At 41.3% G+C, this 18,938-nt stretch overlaps 1 protein-coding gene across 2 annotated transcripts in view; it reads left to right on the top strand.

Moving 5' to 3' along the window:
- Positions 1-18,938, top strand: part of CRYBG3 (crystallin beta-gamma domain containing 3) — a 108,042-nt gene that overhangs the window by 86,940 nt on the left and 2,164 nt on the right. For both annotated transcript variants that reach the window (XM_019757207.3, XM_074333088.2), the window contains 4 exons: positions 10,009-10,148; positions 12,786-12,909; positions 17,270-17,428; positions 18,425-18,584. In XM_019757207.3, coding sequence (XP_019612766.3) covers positions 10,009-10,148; positions 12,786-12,909; positions 17,270-17,428; positions 18,425-18,584 — 583 coding nt within the window. The remainder of the gene's footprint in view (positions 1-10,008; positions 10,149-12,785; positions 12,910-17,269; positions 17,429-18,424; positions 18,585-18,938) is intronic.

Raw genomic sequence — 18,938 nt, 5'->3', positions numbered from 1 at the left:
AATTTGCAGTCATTTTACAGTGAAAAAAGCTGGGAGCGTAGTTTATAGTTTTGTTTCTCACTAATGTGACCTTGGGCAAGTCAAGTGATTGCACTCAGTTGACTCATATGTAAATAAACTGTCAAAACAAGTATTTTCAAGTCTTTGACAGCCTTGGGCTCTGTTGCAAATAAGTATCCTGGCAATATTTCTAATGGAAAATGAAAAGGAATATCTATTCAACCTTAGGACTCACATGATCTGAGGGAATAAGATGGTATATTAGCTTTCAATAAGGTTATACCACATAACAGTCCCCAAAACAGGGGATTAGGAGCTGGAGGTGGGTGGAAGAACTAAACAAAATGTTTTAAGCATTGGCCTAGCAGCATCGGGGGTAACCTGCTTTTACCGTGTTTCCATGGGAGCAGCGGGGCTGCTTCTTTACTGTCTCCTTGGTGCTTGGCATAGAAATTGGCTGCCTTTGAAGTAATAATCCAGTTCTGGCAGCTGTAAGCAGGCACAGCAAAAGAAACATCATAACAAGAGGCTGTAGAAAGACTTCAGATGAAATTATGATGGTGATGACATAAATGATCTTACGAGGTACAATAGGAATTGGCAGGTCATGCTGTACAAGAGCACGGGATAAGGTACACGGCTATAAATAGAAGACTGTCGATCCAGCCACAGCATGAAAGGAAGCGGTGAGTTTATAAAGTGGGCAAGAGTGGGGTTACTAGTAAATTGTCACCTGAACCCACATAATATTTAATATTCACCATTGTGCACACTTTGAAAATGAAGGCCAGCAAACTTACAGTGAACATCAACTTCCTAGTCAGACATTTGAAGCATTCCCTTTAAATTCAGGCAGAGGACGAAGATCTATACTATCTCCACTTCTTTTCAACGTTATTCTGGAGTCCTAGCCCCTTTAATAAGATTAAAGCATAGTATAGTATAAAGGAAGAAACAAAATTGTCAAGAATATCTACATATGAGTTATTAAGGTCAATATGAATTTTTAAAACTTGCAGAATACAAGATAAATAGCAATTAAACCACAGGATACTTAGGAATAAGTCTAACAGAAGGCAAGTCCTAGATGGAGAAAACGATAAAACCTTCATTGAAGAATATAAAAGATGGAGAGATAGAAACTTTTATAGATGAAAAGACTCAACAGTGTTGTGGTGTTCCCCCAACTAATACGATTTCAGGCAAAATGCTTACAGAATCTTTTGTCTTTTTTTAGGATGGGGGGGAGGGGTCAGGTGGGGGGTGGTGGTAAAACATGACAAGCTTATCCTAAAATTAATTTGAAAAAAATGAGAGTCCAAAATAGCCGAGGTATTTTTTAAGAACAGGCAGGACCACTTGCTCTATTAAATACATATTTCCTCATGTATTGATTAAGACAGTAGGTGTTGGTACAGGAGAGACACACAGAGCAGTGTAACAGGACAGCATAGAAGAAAGTGACCTATATAAATAAGGGAATTTGGAAGGTGACAGAAACAGCATTGCAGTGGGCTGTTGCGAGCTGCTAAATAAATGGTATGCCGACAATTGGCTCTTTACATGGAAAAAGATACAGTTAGAGTGCTGTTTTACTCCAAACACAAAAATATACTCCAGATGGATTAATAGCAGCCTAAATGTGAAAAGCAAACTTTAAAACTTAGAAGAAAATATAGGAAACTACCCTAATGATACTGAAATAGGATGGATTTAATCACAAAACGTACAAAACGATAAGAGAAGAGAAAATGCAAATATATCAGTTTCCTGTTGCTGCTATAACAAATTACCACCAATTTAGTGGTTTAATAGAAACTATCTTACAGTTTTGTTGGTTAGAAGTCCAATAAAAGGGTCTTCCTGGGGTAAAATTAGGTGTCGGACTGCATTCCTTCTGGAAGATGCTGGGGTGGGGGTGGAGACTGTTTCCTGACCTTTTCCAGTTTCTAGAGGCCTCCATGTTCCTTGGCACATGATCCACCTCCATCGTCAGAGTGCATCACTCTAACTTCCCTCTCTCTTCTCTCTCACCCTCCTGCCTCCCTCTTAAATGGACTCTTGTGATTATGTTAGGCCTATCTGGATAATCCAGACTAATATCCCCAACTCAAGATTCTTAACTCTTAATCACATCTGTAAAGTCCCTTTGGCCCTATTGAGTAACATATTCACAGGTTCTGGGGATTAGGATGTGGATGTTTTTGGGCCGTGGGGTTAGAGGTGGGAGAACATTAATTATGCAATCTACCGCAGCAAGCCACAGACTAGGAGAATATATTCGCAGCGCTTATAACCTGCAGAGGTCTAGTGTGCAGAACATAAAAAGAATTATTTTAAATCAGTGGCGGAAAAAAAATTCTGTTTTAACTCGGCAGAGGATATGAATACCTAGGCAGCTCAGAAGAGAGAAAAGGTTACGGACATTCAAAAGATGTTAAACCTCACTAGTGATCAAGTAAATGTAAATTAAAACAATAATTAGGTAACATTACCTACGTTACATACAAACATTTGAAAATCTGACCACATCAAGTTATGGTTTAGTGGTGGAAAAGAGGGATTATTCATACACAGCTAGTTAGAGGAGAGTCATTTGTGACTGTGGGGAGCAAAAATTAGGATGTTTGTTACAGCACTGATGGATGAAATGAACTGCAATAGGATCCTGTAAGGAAATGCAACACAGTAGTTACAGTGAGAGAAGGTGAGCTACTTGTATTACTAAAGATGTTACAGTAAGATCAATGTATACAGTAAGATACATTTCTGTGAAATCTAAAAACAAAGGATGTATAACCATTAGTAAAGTATAAAAACATGAGCTGGAAGGATTCACAACAACTTCAGCATAGTGGTTACCCCGAGGGAAGAGGGACGGGGGGAGTTAAAATTCAGCTGTACCTGTTATGTTTTACTTACACAATTGGATACAACTATACAAAAATTAAGACACATCACTTTTGGGTGTTGGGTACATGGTCATCTATGTATTATTTATTCTTTTTGAAATGTATTATAACTTTTTTTAACACGTTGCGTACGGATCACGAGAATCTTCGTTTTTTCTGAGCGGATTTTTATGAGGGATTTAAACCCCGCCGTACGCAACGTGTTAAGAAGGTGAAAAAAAGGACCAGTGAGCAAGGTAGATATGTAATGCAACTGATTTTCTAAGCCAAATGAAAGAGGCTGTGTGAGGATTATAGTTCACTGGTGAAGAGTTTGGTTTGGGAGTCCAACAGACCATTGCTTGTTGTTAGCTGAGTGACCTGGGCGTGCTTCTGACCACTCTATGCCTTAACTTTCTCTTCTAATCAAATGTGAGGATTAAATGAGCTATTTCAGTTTAAGCCTTTAGAACATAAGCATGCACTATTATAACAGCTCATAGATAACAATTGTTGTGCACCATCAAGACTTGATGGGCTGAAGGTATTTATATGATTTTGGTTTAAATAGGCCAAACTTAGAAGACTCCATATTAGAATCTTATTAGAGATTTATGAGCCTTCTGTTAAATTTTCATCATTTCAAATAACTTTTTTCCCCAGCACACTGTTTGGTATTTCTCTGGAATGGAATGGTATTGGATATGTACATTATGGTTACTTTCCTAGAATTCAGTTCATTTACTCTTAGCTTTTTAGCTATGATGCATTTGGCAAAGGTTGGGGTGAAGTAATACTGTCAAGCTGTACAGATATGGCTGTTCCGAGTGGCTGATTGCTAGGTATTCTAAAAATGATGTACCATGTTATAGATAGACTCTAACCAATTAGCGTAACCCTGAGGTATTGTCAACCTTTTCCATACAGGCGGTGATTTGAAACCCAAAGAACTTTCCAGTGCCAAGGTACAAGTCTGTGTAGTTTTAAAAAATGTCAAAACTTAATAGTTACTCCGACGTAAAAGTTGTATTTAATTATATTGAAGCTGTGTTGGTAGAAATGCAGTGCTACTAGCAGGGTACTCGTACCATTGTCTTAGCTTCCGAGTGAGAAGCCAGAGTCTCACTCTCGTTGAGCTGATAGAGCAGCTAAGAATAGGGGTCACACGTATTGCCCCGCTGAGCAAGATGAAACCAAGTGCTTCTGATAATAGCACACCTGCCAATCAGAAACAGTCCACACGATGAAATTGCACATGTCAGAACCATGGTGTAGGCGGTAAGAATACAGGCTCTGGGGCCATACTGTCCAGATTAAAATGCCAGCTCTCCCACTGACTGTGTATGTGACCTGTGCCTTGATTCTTCATCCACCAAGTGGGGATAATAACGGTACCCACGCCACAGGGAAGTTGTATGGATTAAATGAGTGAAGACAGGTCTGCAGCCCCTAATCTGAATGTATTTTGGGGTTTGGAATTTTTCACATTTTAAACAGAAATATGGTTCCTATATGGCATATACGAAAACACTCTCAGAAGGGTTCTGGGCAGCGTCGCATAATTAGACACGTTCCTGTTTCTGCAGCAAAATATAGTCATAGCTACACAAATTGAATAAATATTATAAACAGTCCTCTACATATATTCAGGTCAAGTTTTGTTGCCAAATGAATTAGGAAAAAATTGGGGTTTTAGAGCTTTTGGTGTTTAGAACTATACATAAGGGATTGTGACTAGATGGGTGTGTGGTTGTGATGCCCAGCGCATATTAAATGACATATAGGTTAGTTATTACTATTATTGGCATTTAAAATATTAGTTTATGGGATGAGGAGGAATGATGAGTCTTTTTTTTTTCTTATTGAAAGTTCATTTACATAATTTCTTCAAATATTCTTTTTCTTTCTTAACCACATCCTCTTTTGAGAAACTGTATCCTTTTTGCATGGCTTAGACTTGACCCGGCGGGAATGTCCTGTTACTGCTGACACCTAAGAAGAGCCTTTGGCCCCACATGGTTGGCCATCTGCTAAGTTAACATGGACTGACGCCAAGAGATTTGTAGCACTCAAACTGTAATTAAATTCTGGTGGTTTCTATTGTCCTTGAAAGGTTCAGGTTACTAGGACATCTACGGTTTTGAAGACTACTCATAGTTTATGAGTAGTTACTACTTTTGTGTTTGAAAATCTATCTGAAAAATGCGACTTTAAAATAGTTCTTCTGAATGATTACCATTAACCACCCCCACCATCTTGCCCTCATGGGCACTTGAGGTTGACCCTCATACTCTTCCTATCCATTAAGTACATTTGTACAACAAGTATATTTATAAATTGAAGTACATCTATAAATTAATGACCATTTAAATCAAAGCAATTTCAATAGACAAAAATCAAGTTAAATATATATCATACCTCTGGTGGGAGGGAATGACTTTAAGCTTAGAAACAATAGATGTTCTCAAATGAGAATTTGGAAAGACTGGACCACCCGATGATACCCTGCTGTGTTGCTGCTAAGAATGGAGGCTGGGATGTTTGTCTACATTAGTCAATAATATGTTGTTTTTCCTTGGTTCATGCTATCGGTTTATGTTCTTTGCCCATTTATATATTGGGTCACTGAGCGCACCCTTTGTGATTTATATAAACTTATAAAAATGTTATCTCAGTCATTTTCTACAGTTCTTTCTCAAACTTCCTGCGTATCATTTTTAAACATTTTTTTGTGATCCCCTCCATCAAACTTTTCATTGTTTCCCTAAGATAAATTTCTAGATGTAGAATTTCCAAATCGTCTTTGACTTGGCAGTGAATTTGATGGAGTTGGAGGGATAATGGCAGCCTTTTAAAAAATGTCTTGGTGGGCATTCTGCAAAAGGGAGAGGAAAATGTACACAGGTACTGTTTTTCTTAGAACACTGCTTAGCATTGCAATTACATTTTCATAATCTGTTCATTTTTCCCGCTGGAATTTAAGACAGTTAAATTATGTCAGCACTAAATGCCTTTAATGTAGGTGTCTGTCACTCTTAACCACAGGGAACGCTACCAGGCAAGTGTTGCTGACGGTTGGTGTCAGCCCTGTCCAGGCTCCTTGCCTGTTTGCCGTCCCTTACAATTTGAAACTCAACACATAGTAAAGAGTGGGAAGAGGCAAGCTGCAATGCTGTCCTAAAAAACTTAAGGGAGAAGATGTTGGAAAAGTCCAAGAATAAAGTCAGGAGCTTATCTGTGGCCAGTGATTGTTCATTCATTTTCAGTCACCAGCTTCGGTGGGTAGTTTAGAGTCTGCTGTTGGCCGCATTTCTAACCTGCTATTCTGGACTCCTGTAAGTACATTTATTCTATGAACTGTTGGGATGCTTCCAGTTTTTTTTATTTTGCAGACAGTAAAACAGACGCCTAATCTTGCCTGCAGTCTCTCAGTAGCAACTTAGCAGCTGGAGATGACTTCCTATTCCTGACCCACTTGATGGCACTTACTGAAGGAAAATTAATGCTCCTGGGCAGCCTTCTGACGCTTAGCTTGCTGTCTCACTGTGCACAGTGATTGTTACCTTCTTTTCCAGTATCCTCTAATCCCTTGCTCAGCACTATCCAGTGCCCTAGCACTCGCCTTTTGGTCATTTAAGTAAATTAAAATGAAATCAAACGAATTCAATCTCTTGGTCACACAAGCCACATTTCAAGTGCTCAGTGGCCACATGTGGCTAGCAGCGATGTACGGAGGAGCGCACATAAACATTTTTGTCGCTGCAGAAAGTTCTGTCCGGACAGTGCTTCAGACTTCCCTGGGTCAGCAGGCAGCCTTTGCCACATGTCAAGAGAAAATTCCTCACGCACTTACCTGTTTTAAAGACCTGGGAATATCTCGGCATTCTTTTTTATGATTTTATTCATGGATTGATTCCAGTCAGAGGTTCTAGGCTGATGGATTGGACCTCTCACCCTTCCCCAGAACCATCCCTCAGTCTTGCATTTTTCAGCTTCTTTCTATTCCATTACCACCTTCCACTGAGCTCACAGTGTGCTCGTAGGCCACTCAACGGTTCCCTCCTTCTCTTCACCGAACTCTTCTAATTAATAGTTTGTGCACCCTATCTACAGTTTCTCACCGCTCATTCATTCCTCTGCCCTGACAGCCTAGATGTTACTCATCATCTCCTACAAGCCACCCAAACAGTTGTCTTGCAGGTTACCAGCTGCCTCCTGATTGTCAAACCTAAACAGCATCGTCGCAATCACCCTCTGCCTCAGCCCCGCACAAGTATTTGCTGCTCTTTTCTTTCCCATTTCCTCCCATGGTGTCTTCTCTCTTGGCTCTGCTCTCCTCGTGCACTGGTGCAGTCATCTCCGCAGGCTCCTCGCTCCTCGCCACCCATCTCTGTCTGTCAGCGCAGTTCCCTCCTCCGTGCATTTCCATTTCCTCACCTACAGCTGGCTCCAGCTGCTACCCAGCTTCTGAGAGTTCCCCAAACTTACCTTTACAACTGATTTTTCCCTGGACTCCAGATCAGAAGGTCCAGTGTTTTTTGGACATCTTTGTTAAGATTATCCTACCTCTACCTCAACATGAAAACACCGGTTTCTAGGTATAAGTTCTTAGCTCCTGGACGAGAACTTATGTATGACAAGTTATATATGACAAGTTATACCACCCTCCCCACAGCCACCTCCTCACGGTTTTCACGCCTTTTCCCTCACTCATTCCATTTGTTTATCGTGTCTCTCTTAGCACTGTGGTGGTTTTCCTGGCCATCCCTTCCTCACCATTCCTAACCTTCCACACCCGCCCCCCATGTGACGTCTGGGTCTCTGTCTTTGGCCTGGAGTATTCTTCTCGTGTGCTGGCACTTGCACTTCCATTCTCTCCTTTCTTCGCTTATGTTGTTACCAGATACAGTTCCTGAAGGCCTTAGTACACACAAATACACATATACTTGCAAACATATGCATAACAATAACCAATTTAAATTTTTAAATAAGTAGTATATTCTTGTGTTTCAAAAATCAGAAAGTACTAAAAGGCGTGCAGTGAGCAACCTGGCTCGCACTTGCCCTTCATTCTCTCACGTCTGTCCTGATGGGAGTCAGAGTGAGTTTTCAAAGAACTATTTTTTAAAGAAAAGTTTTAATGTATCTACAAGCACATATGTATATGTTTGCATGTGCATAAACTTTTCCTTTTTGTCTTGGTAGCATAGGAAGTAGGCTGTTGTACACTTGGTATTTGCCTCTAAAGAATGTATCTGAAATACCTTTCATAAAGATCTCTTCGTTCCTTTTTATAGCCTCTGTGAATGTACCCTAATTTATATAGTCGGTCCCGTCTTCTTTTTTTTAAAGATTTTATTGGGGAAGGGGAACAGGACTTTATTGGGGAACAGTGTGTACCTCCAGGACTTTTTTCCAAGTCAAGTTGTTGTCCTTTCAATCTTAGTTGTGGACGGTGCTGTTCAGCTTCAAGTTGTTGTCCTTTCAGTCTTAGTTGTGGAGGGCGCAGCTCAGCTCCAGGTCCAGTCACCGTTGCTAGTTGCAGGGGGCGCTGCCCACCATCCCTTGCGGGACTCGAGGAATCGAACTGGCAACCTTATGATTGAAAGCCCGTGCTCCAACCGAGCCATCCGGGAGGCAGCTCAGCTCAAGGTGCCGTGTTCAATCTTAGTTGCAGGGGGCAGAGCCCACCATCCCTTGTGGGACTCGAGGAGTTGAACTGGCAACCTTGTGATTGAGAGCCCACTGGCCCATGTGGGAATCGAACCAGCAGCCTTCGGAGTTAGGAGCACGGAGCTCCAACCACCTGAGCCACTGGGCCGGCCTAGTCGGTCCCTTCTTGATGGACATTTAATTCATTCCCCATCCTTTGCTATTCCAGACACTGCTGCAAGGAATAAGGCTTTCATAATTCATTTTGCTTGCTTGCACGTGTAGCTGCAGGTCAGCTGTGAGTCAGCTGTCGGACTGTTTAATGGCCATTCATTGACCATCCACAGTCCCTGCTGCTGGTGCTCTGCTTCTCATGCACCAAGTTACAGGTGCCTCAGCCCAGCCCAGTCATTAGTCCAGAAGCCTTTAAGGACTTCCTACTGGCAGTGAGTCTCTCTCTTCGCTGTCAGTGTCAGAAAAGAGGCAGGCAGCTCCACAGACAGTAGCAAACAGTGGGAGTGCTTGAAGCTGTTTCTGTTGGACTCTGTAGTCCAACTAAGCGGGTCTACTTGCCATTCCCCTTACACGCCCCATGCAGTTGTCTCCCTTCCTTTGCACAGAGTGCCTTCCCTCTTGGCCTGTCCGAATCCATTGCTCTCACGCTACCACATCCACGAAACTTCCTTGATTCCTGCTCTTGCCTGCTAAAAATAATCTAGCCTTCCCCTGTGTACTAGCACAGGGCATATCCGCTCTACCCTGGATTACATTATAATATCTGCAATTCTTCTAATTTAGCTAATGGCTAGTATGCTTCAAACACAAAAATGGTGCCTTGTTTTGGTTTCTCGTCCCCCAAAAGTCTCCTAGCATGGCGTCTTGCACATACTAATGAATGAAAGAGCGATATTGATTCAACTCTTGTCTGACATGAAGGTTTGGGGAAACACTTTGAACGCAGGAATCACCCACCCATCCTTGTGAATTCTGGCTTATTATTGTTAAATTAAAAATGCCTTTTGCTCCCTCCTAGGAATGTTTAAGAGCTTAGAGCCATAAAGTCTGCATTCTTAGTGACTGCTTGTGTGGCCTCCTGGGAAATGGGGGTGCCGTTCCATTCCATGTTTATTCTGGTGCCAGCTAAATGCATTAGGATCAAAATGTGGTCCGTATTACAGCACAACCAGCCCTTAATATGTGATTGGAACCAGGTTTCCATTTTTAGTATGAGATTAAGATTGTTTTTCCGAAATTTCAATTTTAATTGACAAAAAAAACTGAGTAAGAATTAATAGAATCTGATCTCACCACTGCATTTTGGCTAGAACATCCTCAGAGACTGGAGGAGAAAACTAGATGCATTTGAGAATACAGTGGATCCAGGGTATCACCTGCCTTCTAACTGGGATGTCACTGAGGAGAGGCCACCCCGTATGGTGACGCTTTCTCTTTTTTGTGCCTTTAGGTTTTTGAAGAACCCTCCATCAGCCTTTTTGCTCTGGAACACTGTGAGGGAAGAGAGTTACATCTGGAAGAGGCTGTCAACTCTGTGCTAAACAAGGACCTGCACTTCTACACCCAGTCCGTGTGGGTAAAAAGTGGGCTGTAAGTATGGGAGACGGGCTTGGGCCCGTCCGGTCGCTGCTCTAGGACACAGTTGCGAAGTTGCGTTTTATTCCCCCGCTTTTGTTTTTGATCTGATGGTGTTCTTACAACTCTTATCTCTCAATGTAATAGTAGTAGTTTCTGTTTAAATAAGAGAAGGCTGTGGACCGTGTCCAGTATGTAGTAGTTTGCGGGAAGAGCCTTTTGGGAGAGAATGGCTGCCATGTGTTCAGAGCACGTGTCATAGAGTAGGTCGACCAGATGACTGTAACAAGTTGAACCCACTTTCCTTTCAGGAGAAACCTAATTAAATCAGCAACTTTGGTTGAGGCTATTGACTGGTTAAGACAAGTGACTGTAAGACTAATAATGTTTTGCTGTACTTTGATTTGACATCTTGTGTGTTCTAGAGATGTTTGCTCCAGGGTACTCATTTTCATGCTGTGCGCATCTGGGTTTGACCTAGCCTGCCGACGCCGACCAGTGTTCTTCTGGTTGTCAGTCCGGGTGGCTCCACGTCGTGTGGAGCCTGCACTTTTTTTTTTTTTTTTAAATCTGGGGAGACTACTTTAAGAAAAGAAATGAGTAAATTAAGGATACATAAATTAGGCATGAACTTTGCGTGTTTATTTAGAACAAAAGTGGTCAGAGGCATCGCAAATGAAGGGCCCTGAAGCTGAAGCTTGGTTCTCTTCCTGAAAAATCTGCCTCTGGAGGATGGCATGTAAGCCTGCGCCTCTTCCCGCACTGTTGGTGTGTTGGTACCAAAAGTCAATGAAAGAGCACACACAACTCACGATGATTAATATAAAGATGACTGGTTTTATTTCTTGGAATTCTCAAATTCTGTGATAATCAACTCTGCATGTTTAAATATCTGGGGATAATGAAAGAGAAAGCCAAGAATATAAATTGATATGAAAATTAAATTAACAATTATAATAAATGGTTTTCATATTAATCACATATAAGCAGTTTAAATTTCTCTCTGCCAAGCATTTCACATGGTTGAGTGTTTATTAACTGTAAATTGATTTACTCTAAGGATAATAATCCCCATATTATATTCCAGTATATTATTTACCACTTAACTGTTTGAATTGAATTCCATATCCCTGTGATACAAAACTTGCACAGCATTTTTATACATTTCTTTGCTTTATATTCCTAAATGGAATTGGTATTTATTGGCTCATCTCTGAAAACTTCTCACCGTCTTATTTCACTTTTGTAGAAAACTGGTGCCCTTTTACCTTAACTTTCTTACACTTTATTTTATTATTCAACTACTCTCACTGTTCTGGACTCTCTGTAAGAATTGGTACAGGGAGTAAGGGATAGTGAAGGCTGTCTGCAGGTTTTCCTAGGCTACAGTTGGTTTATAGACTACTACTTAATGCACAGCCAGCTAGTACCCTCAGTGAAAAGTTGTGTTGAATCCCCGTATCATTCCATCTCTCTGATCGGTGATGGTAATGAGAGCCATGCTTTACCATCCCACACAACTTTTCAGCTGTGCAATTCGTTTAGATCAATATATAATGATATACAGTTTACTAAAATCTTGCCTAGGTTTTATAACTGACACTTCCCTACCAATTGAAAGCATCTGCAAAGCCGGAGAGGTATAAGCCTTTCCATGGTCATGCTGTTCATCTGCCCATAATTCGGCCAAGCCTGATCTCAGTTGTGGACATAGGGTGCCTGGTGTGGACCAACCAAAGCAGCTGCCTTGTCCTCTACACACTTTCTTTCTGAAAGTGCTGTTTGAGGTGACCTGGAGTCCTGCTGAGAATTTCAGATCCTCTTGGCAATCCCTGCTTACCCTCCTTACCCATCCAGCTCGATAACCACCTCAAGCAGGACTTGGCAGACCTTTTCCTGTGAAGGGATGGATGGTCCTTTCAGTTAGTGGGTCGTCTCTGTCACAACTATTCAACTTGTCACTGTAGTGGAAAAGCAGCCAGTGGTAACCCATAAAGGCCTGGTGTGACCAGGACCCCTTAACTAAGTCTTGAGAATCTAGACACTCACCTTGAAGCCCTGTACACTTTTACACACTTGAACATGGCCCGAGGGGAAGGCCCCCAGGGTACTGAGAAGGATGTGCAAAGGAGCCAGGCCTTGAAGGAAGAGTAAGACAGGATTTCTGTGGATGACCTTACGTGGTCCTCGGGGCCCAAGAGAAGCTTGGAAGGTGTGTCTGGAGGGGTCACGGAGCCACCCAGAGCAGCCCTGAAGGAGGCGTGATGATGACCCTACATGCGGACGAGGAAACTAGGGTCTTTTAACTGGGAGGTACTGAGAGGTTATAGTCTGTCTTTGAATATGAAAATGTTTTTGAAACAATGACTTAGTATTACCAAAGCAACACAGAATTTTAGAGCTGGAGGGAACCTTGGTTTGGAAGTAAGGAAACCAGAATCCTGACTGGAATCTCAATCTTCTGAGCCCCAGTCCAGTGGGCTTTCTCCTAGTCTTCCCTGCTTTTTCTGTTAAAAATAGAATTACATGTTTTTCTTAAAAAAAAATCTACAAACCTAGATGTTTTACAGAATGAACCCTGTATGGTACAATATAGGGATGATCATTTGTTGGGAAGTTACCTCGCTTCTTTTCTTCCCTGCTCTCCTGCAGGTGGATAGCTTATGAAGGACCCAATTTCTTGGGAAGGCAGATCCTACTCGAGCCTAATGAGATCCCAAATTGGACAGCATTCAGTGGATGGAAAACAATTGGTTCCCTCCGTCCTATGAAGCAGGTAAGGAGAAAAGAACCGCGGGATCCAAAATAGCTCGATTTCCGGGTAGAAATGCCATAAACCATAGCATCTGAAATACTGACCATTTAGTTTGCCATTTTTGTAGCAGAGGAAGTGGATTAGAATGGAAAATGCTATAGATTTTAACCAATTCATACAATTGTGTCTAAGGTCAGTGTTGGATTTTAGCCTTAAGTCTAAAATCTTATTGACCATGTTCACTTTCCATAGGAAATTAAGGTATCATAAGCCCTGTGGCAAGCCATAGAAACAAGAAAGGACTCTAAGACTGCTATAGTTTTATTTTCTAAGTACTATTTGGATTCTTCCCCCTACTTACATAATACTCAGGATGGATCCTGGCAATTTAGTTAAAATCGTATTTATTGCACACCTACTGCTTGTCAGTCTTCTGTTCAGAAGCTTCCCACTGCACTTAGGATTCAGTCTGAACTCTTCTGTGTGGCCGTGGGATCTGGCTCCACACTGCTTCTCCAGCCTCATCTCCCCTGGGCTCCTCCTCACTCACATGGCTGCCTCACACGCGCCAATATGCAGAGTGCTTTCCCGTTCAGGCTCTTAACACAGGCTGTGCCCTCTGTCTCGAAGGTTCTCCCCTCATTCTTCGCCTGGCTATTTCTCATGTGTCTCTCGAAAGCCAGCTTATGTGTCAGGTCCTCAAGGACGCTCTTTCACCCTCTCTCCCAATCTAAATTAGATCCGAAAAGGCCTGTGTTTTTTTATACAAGACACTGCATGCGGCTTGTAACCGATAGTTGGTTGGGGTGCTTTCTCACTCGGTTGCAGCCGCATGAAAGCAGGGGCTGTGCACATTGTGTTTACTGCTCTACCCCTAGTGCCTGTCACAAAGTCCGGCATATCGTAGGACCTCAGGGACTATTTGTTTGATGAAGGAAGGAGAGTAAAAATGGATAAATGAATGTTGGACATTATGCAAAGAATTATGGAAGGTATAAGGACAGACATGATTTCTACTTTATCGATGCTGACATTTTGGGGTAGACCATCCAACTCAAAACAGAAACATCAAATGCAAAACAAAATTTGTAATCATCACAAAGCCACAGGCAATGCCTGGTTCAGAGAAGGGAAGTAGGAGCTTGTGTGGGAGTGATGGGAGGTTTCAGAGCGTGGGAAACCCACGCTAGGCTGTCGGGTGCAGTGGCCAATGGATGCCACTTAGTCTTCTCTCCATCCCTTTAGGAACCTTTTCTCACTTAATTCCAACAATAGTCATTTAAAGTAGGCTTATTATTCCATTTTCTAGATGAAAAAATAGGCTCAGAGAGGTAAAACAAATTGGCAAGAGTCATCCAAGTGTCAGAAGCAGGATTTGAACCCAAACCTACCGTGCTCTAAATTCCGTGTTCTTAAGCAACCACACCCTACTTTCCTCCAAAATAATATCAGTCTTTTCAGAATGCCACCTTATGTTCCAGGCACCGAGATCGCTGTAGCATAGCTGATACAAGTGCTGAGGCTCTGATGTTCAGATCTGGCACAGTAAATGTTTAGTAGATGATAGCCAATCAAGAATTAGCCTAACTGGTCTTGCTGCCTCTCTCTCTCTCTCTCTCTCTCTCTCTCTCTCTGTCCTCTCTCTCTCTCTCTCTCTCTCACACACACACACACACACACACACACACACACTCACACACACACACATATATCACACTCATTCCTACCACTGTTTCTGTTGATTCAAATCCTAGCTCTGCCACTTGTGAGCAGTGTGACATTGGGTGAGTCACTTCATTTCCTGGCACCTCCAATTTCAGCTCACCGGTGAGACAGTGACCGCGTTGCTTACCTCTCAGTGTCACAGAATTAAGTAAGTAAGGTAGTGTATGTAAAGAGCCTAACACAACATCAGGCTCGTGTTACTATGACAACACATTTACTCTGAAAGTTTATTATTGACAGTGTCCCTGGAGAGAATCAGAGATGCTTTTCTAAGGGTTAGTAATGTTAGTGGGCTTTCCTGGCAGAGTGTGTGGTACAGGATTTCATGACCTTCACATCTTGCTTACTGCTCACTCCTGTCACATGGGATGATGGATAATCTCCCTGAAAAGCCATGGGAAGAAGCAAGACAGAAGTGAGAATTCCATGTAACTTTTGCCAACTATATAATAATGCTTAATGCTATATGGTTAGAAACTTTGTAAGTTGGATGCGGAGAGTATTTTTCTCACTTTTAAAACTCACTTTTGATTCCTTGCTGGGGAAGGATGTCCCTGCCCATTGTTCAGGGTCCTGAGAATGAAAGATAGGTAGAACAATAGCCACCAATTTTACACAGAAGTTTTTTCGACGATTAATATTTTCTGTGTTGTTATTCTTGCATTTGTGCTTTAGAAACTACCTGGTTCCTATTCTGGTTAAACATTTAATTTCAAAATAATATTTTAACAGAGACTATTTTCTCTATTGTTTATTTAGGCCACAGCTTTGAAACCCAGCAAAGGAATGTGGGTTTCTAAAACAGTATTATAGGTCCTATTTCCTTTTTGGTAAGGCTGTTGGTATTGCTTTAGTTCATATTCTTGTCTAGAAATTCATTTAAATAATTAAAACGTGATCCTCTGTCGTTGGGAATTAGGAAGTCGCTAAGGCACTTATAATGCGTTATCAGTGTTTTAGGCATAATTACAGAGGAGTCAGACTACAAATGTGTAATAAGAGTAATTAATACCTTGCTTGACTTAATTGATTAAAACTGTGATGTTTGTTCCTAACATAATTGGAACTCTGTCCTCTGTGAAGGTCACGCCCATTTTCTTACATGTACAAGGTAAGGAAACTAATAAAGACACACTGAAGCCTCAAGAATTAATAATTGCAGTGGGAGACCAGGCTGCGTTATAGAAATTTAAGTACATTACTGTTGCATTATAAGCATGGACGCTGTGGTTTGAAACATTTCAAACTTTTTGCCAAGTAGAGGTCTTTTTCACCTGCTTTAAATAACCAGATAAAAATGTGTCCATTTGCGTTAAGTGCTCAGAATATTTATTTCCTTAGGAAGGCTAAACATAGCGGCAATTTACCAAGGTTCACCTGGCCTCATGTTGATCTAAGTTTCAATACCATAGAATTGTCATAGTCTTACCATGATATGGTGTTGAATTTACCGAGCACTTGTGTGTCTCAGAGTGAAAGCACTCCCTTATTAACTAACAGACCATTTGTTACTATTTAGCAAGGTTTTCAGTGGGATGCCAATGCCCGACCCATGGTAAGGGTATTGGGTGTCCTGAGTTTTCTGACATGAAGACTAGAGGCTTAAGTCATGGGGCTGAGAACAGTTTCTGTGGAGCTTCGGTCATGTGCTGTGCTTTCATTGTATGTGATTCACACTGGCACCTTTGGAATTGCCCTTATTCGGTGTCCAAGAGGAACGAGTGCATTTCAGCACCGGCCTTAGAGCATCCTGGTTAAGAGGGAGGGTTTTGGTGCAGACAGACTTTGTTTCTCTGCATCTGTGTTAACCTCATTTATAAAACTGGGGTCATAATTGTACTTTCTTAAAGGGTTGTTCTGGTTATTATATCTGGCAGATGATACAATGGCCCAGAAAGCATTTAGCATACTCTTTGTCATATAGTACGCCCTTGATAAACACTAGCTATTATCCTTAGAGACAAGTCTTAGGTTTGACTGTTTTCTTTTAAAACTTCCCATATATAGTCCAGGTCCAGGGGATGAAGTTACCCAATTTTTGAATACCTGAGACGTTACTAAACAACTAAAGCAAGGTCTCTTCCTTTGAAGCATAAAGGTCAACAAAGGATAAATGTAAACAAAGGGATTACCACAGCCACTAAGCTCCTCGGCTGCCTGCTCTTTAAGACCTCCCATAGCAGTCACCCGGCACTCCGGCACAGCCCAAAACTACATGTCCGATTATTGTACTGTCTTTGCTAAGTTGCTCTTAGATCCTTGTAGGTGTTACCTTGCCCTTATTCCTACTCCCCTGCCTCCCCAAGCACAGCGAGGGCACAGGAGTTAGTGAATTAAACTCGTTAAGTCCCTAATTCTTCACCACCCTGTGCCACATGCAATTCTAGCAAATGAAAGTATTACCTCAACTCATCCAAAGGACACTTTCCAGGAATGTATAATAGAGATTGCACCATTTACACTTCATGCTCAGTGGTCTCAGGATTTGTCAACAGAAAATATTAATACATGTTGCTAAAGGGAGTAAGATCAAAACCGATAAAAAGGAAATTCCATCAGCTCTCACTTCGCCTCCAAGCTTTCCCTCTTTGGGAGGATTGATTTCCAGATTCAAAAGGTTTTTGTTCCTAAAGTCCTCTGTTTCTCCCCCTCACAGCCTGCAGTGTACATTAGAATAAGGAACCGAGCGCAGAAGGAGTACCTGACGGTCACCGGGAATGTCGCAGACACACGGGCCACGTCTGTGTGCGTGTCTCCCTACAGTGGAAAGAATACTCAGACCTGGTACTACTGCCGAGGGCTCTTCAAATCCAAGGTGACTAATACCGTACCCCGCTGTCTGGTTTGGGGCTTCTTTTGGAAACCAGATTTTTGCCAATGAAATGGCATGATAAAATAATGCAACTCCCTAGGAACAGTTTTGTTGCTTGATTATATAAATACTGGTATGTAAACTAACTTCTAAAGCATTGAAGTGAACTGGCCTTAGAGAATTTTTTGATCTAGAAAATCCAGTTTCTGTTTTAAAGTAAAAACTAAGGTGATCACATACTATGGAGATGCCTAAATGATGTTTTTTTTCAAACCAATGATAAAAGTCACTGGATCCAACTTGAACAGTGTGCTTTTTTGGTGAGAAGTTCCTTCATGGCCTGGATAAAATCAGCTATCTTTGTGATTCTAAACATGGTGAAACCTCCTCATTTTCAAAATATACAGTGAAATAATAAAGAAGAAAGAAGCTGCTGTTGGAGAAAGCCTATAAAATGAAACTTAGATTTCTGTTTTTCTGTAACCTCTCCATTATGTTTGATGCTACGGAGAATAGAATACCAGTTTAAAAACATTACAACTGTGTTTTATTGTCTCACCAGTAGATTACCTGCTTTGTTCTCATGCTTCAACAAAAATGAAAAGCATTTAAAAGTAATTATTGTCTGGCTATCTAGCACATCACCCAATGTTTTTATAAGAAAACCAAGCTCAACCTAATACACTTAAGCTAACAGGGACTTAACATTGAATTCCAATTCAGCAAGCATTTATTGAGCATCTGTTGTCAGATGTAGGTGTCCTTTTAAAAACAAGTACCTCTATTTCAGGTTTATTTCTGTGCCATTTCCTCCTTTCAACCATAAAGAAAACTTAAAAAAAAAAGCTTACTGAAATTATAATTATGCTGTATATAGTATTCTTTTTAGATAAGACATAGTACTTAATGTCTATGATTTGTTCACATGAAAGAAAAGAGACCCAACTCAATTTGTTTTAGCAAACACTGTGCTACTGATGTATTTCTTAACCCTCGTAGGCCAGTGATACGTGTCTGGATGTCATTGGTGGCCGGGACATGCCCGGAGCTAAAGTAGCACTATGGCCTGAACATGGGCAGTTCAGGCAGAAGTGGAGACTGAACAGAAACGGAACCATCAGCTCCTATCTCAGTGACCAACTTGTCCTTGATGTTAAAGGTGGGCCTGTGATGCAACCCAACGTACTGTGTTTCTGGAGACCATTTTAAGTTCCAAACCGCTTCCCTCCTTCTGAGTACCAGAAATCCGTATGTATAAGAGAAGTATTCAGTCATTTAAAATTGTGCTTGAAAAAAAATTAAGACATGCTGTTTTAACACAAAAACCAAGTTCCTATGTGGATCAAGCAGGAAAAAACTAAGGACAAAGTTGTAAGGTTTTTGTTCATTAGTACAGCTGTAAAATTTTTATTTGCTCCATGATCTTGGAGAACAATTTTAAATTCGAACATCAAACCATAAAATAGCATGTTTCTTAGAAAGAAACATCTCTGACTTTTGGCTATGAATTGCT

Source organism: Rhinolophus sinicus, chromosome 17 (genome assembly GCF_057876585.1).
Source record: "Rhinolophus sinicus isolate RSI-liver-muscle chromosome 17, RSI-T2T, whole genome shotgun sequence".
Lineage (NCBI taxonomy): Eukaryota > Metazoa > Chordata > Mammalia > Chiroptera > Rhinolophidae > Rhinolophus > Rhinolophus sinicus.
Note: the sequence above shows the minus strand (reverse complement) of the source record. Positions and strands in the feature narration are given on the sequence as shown.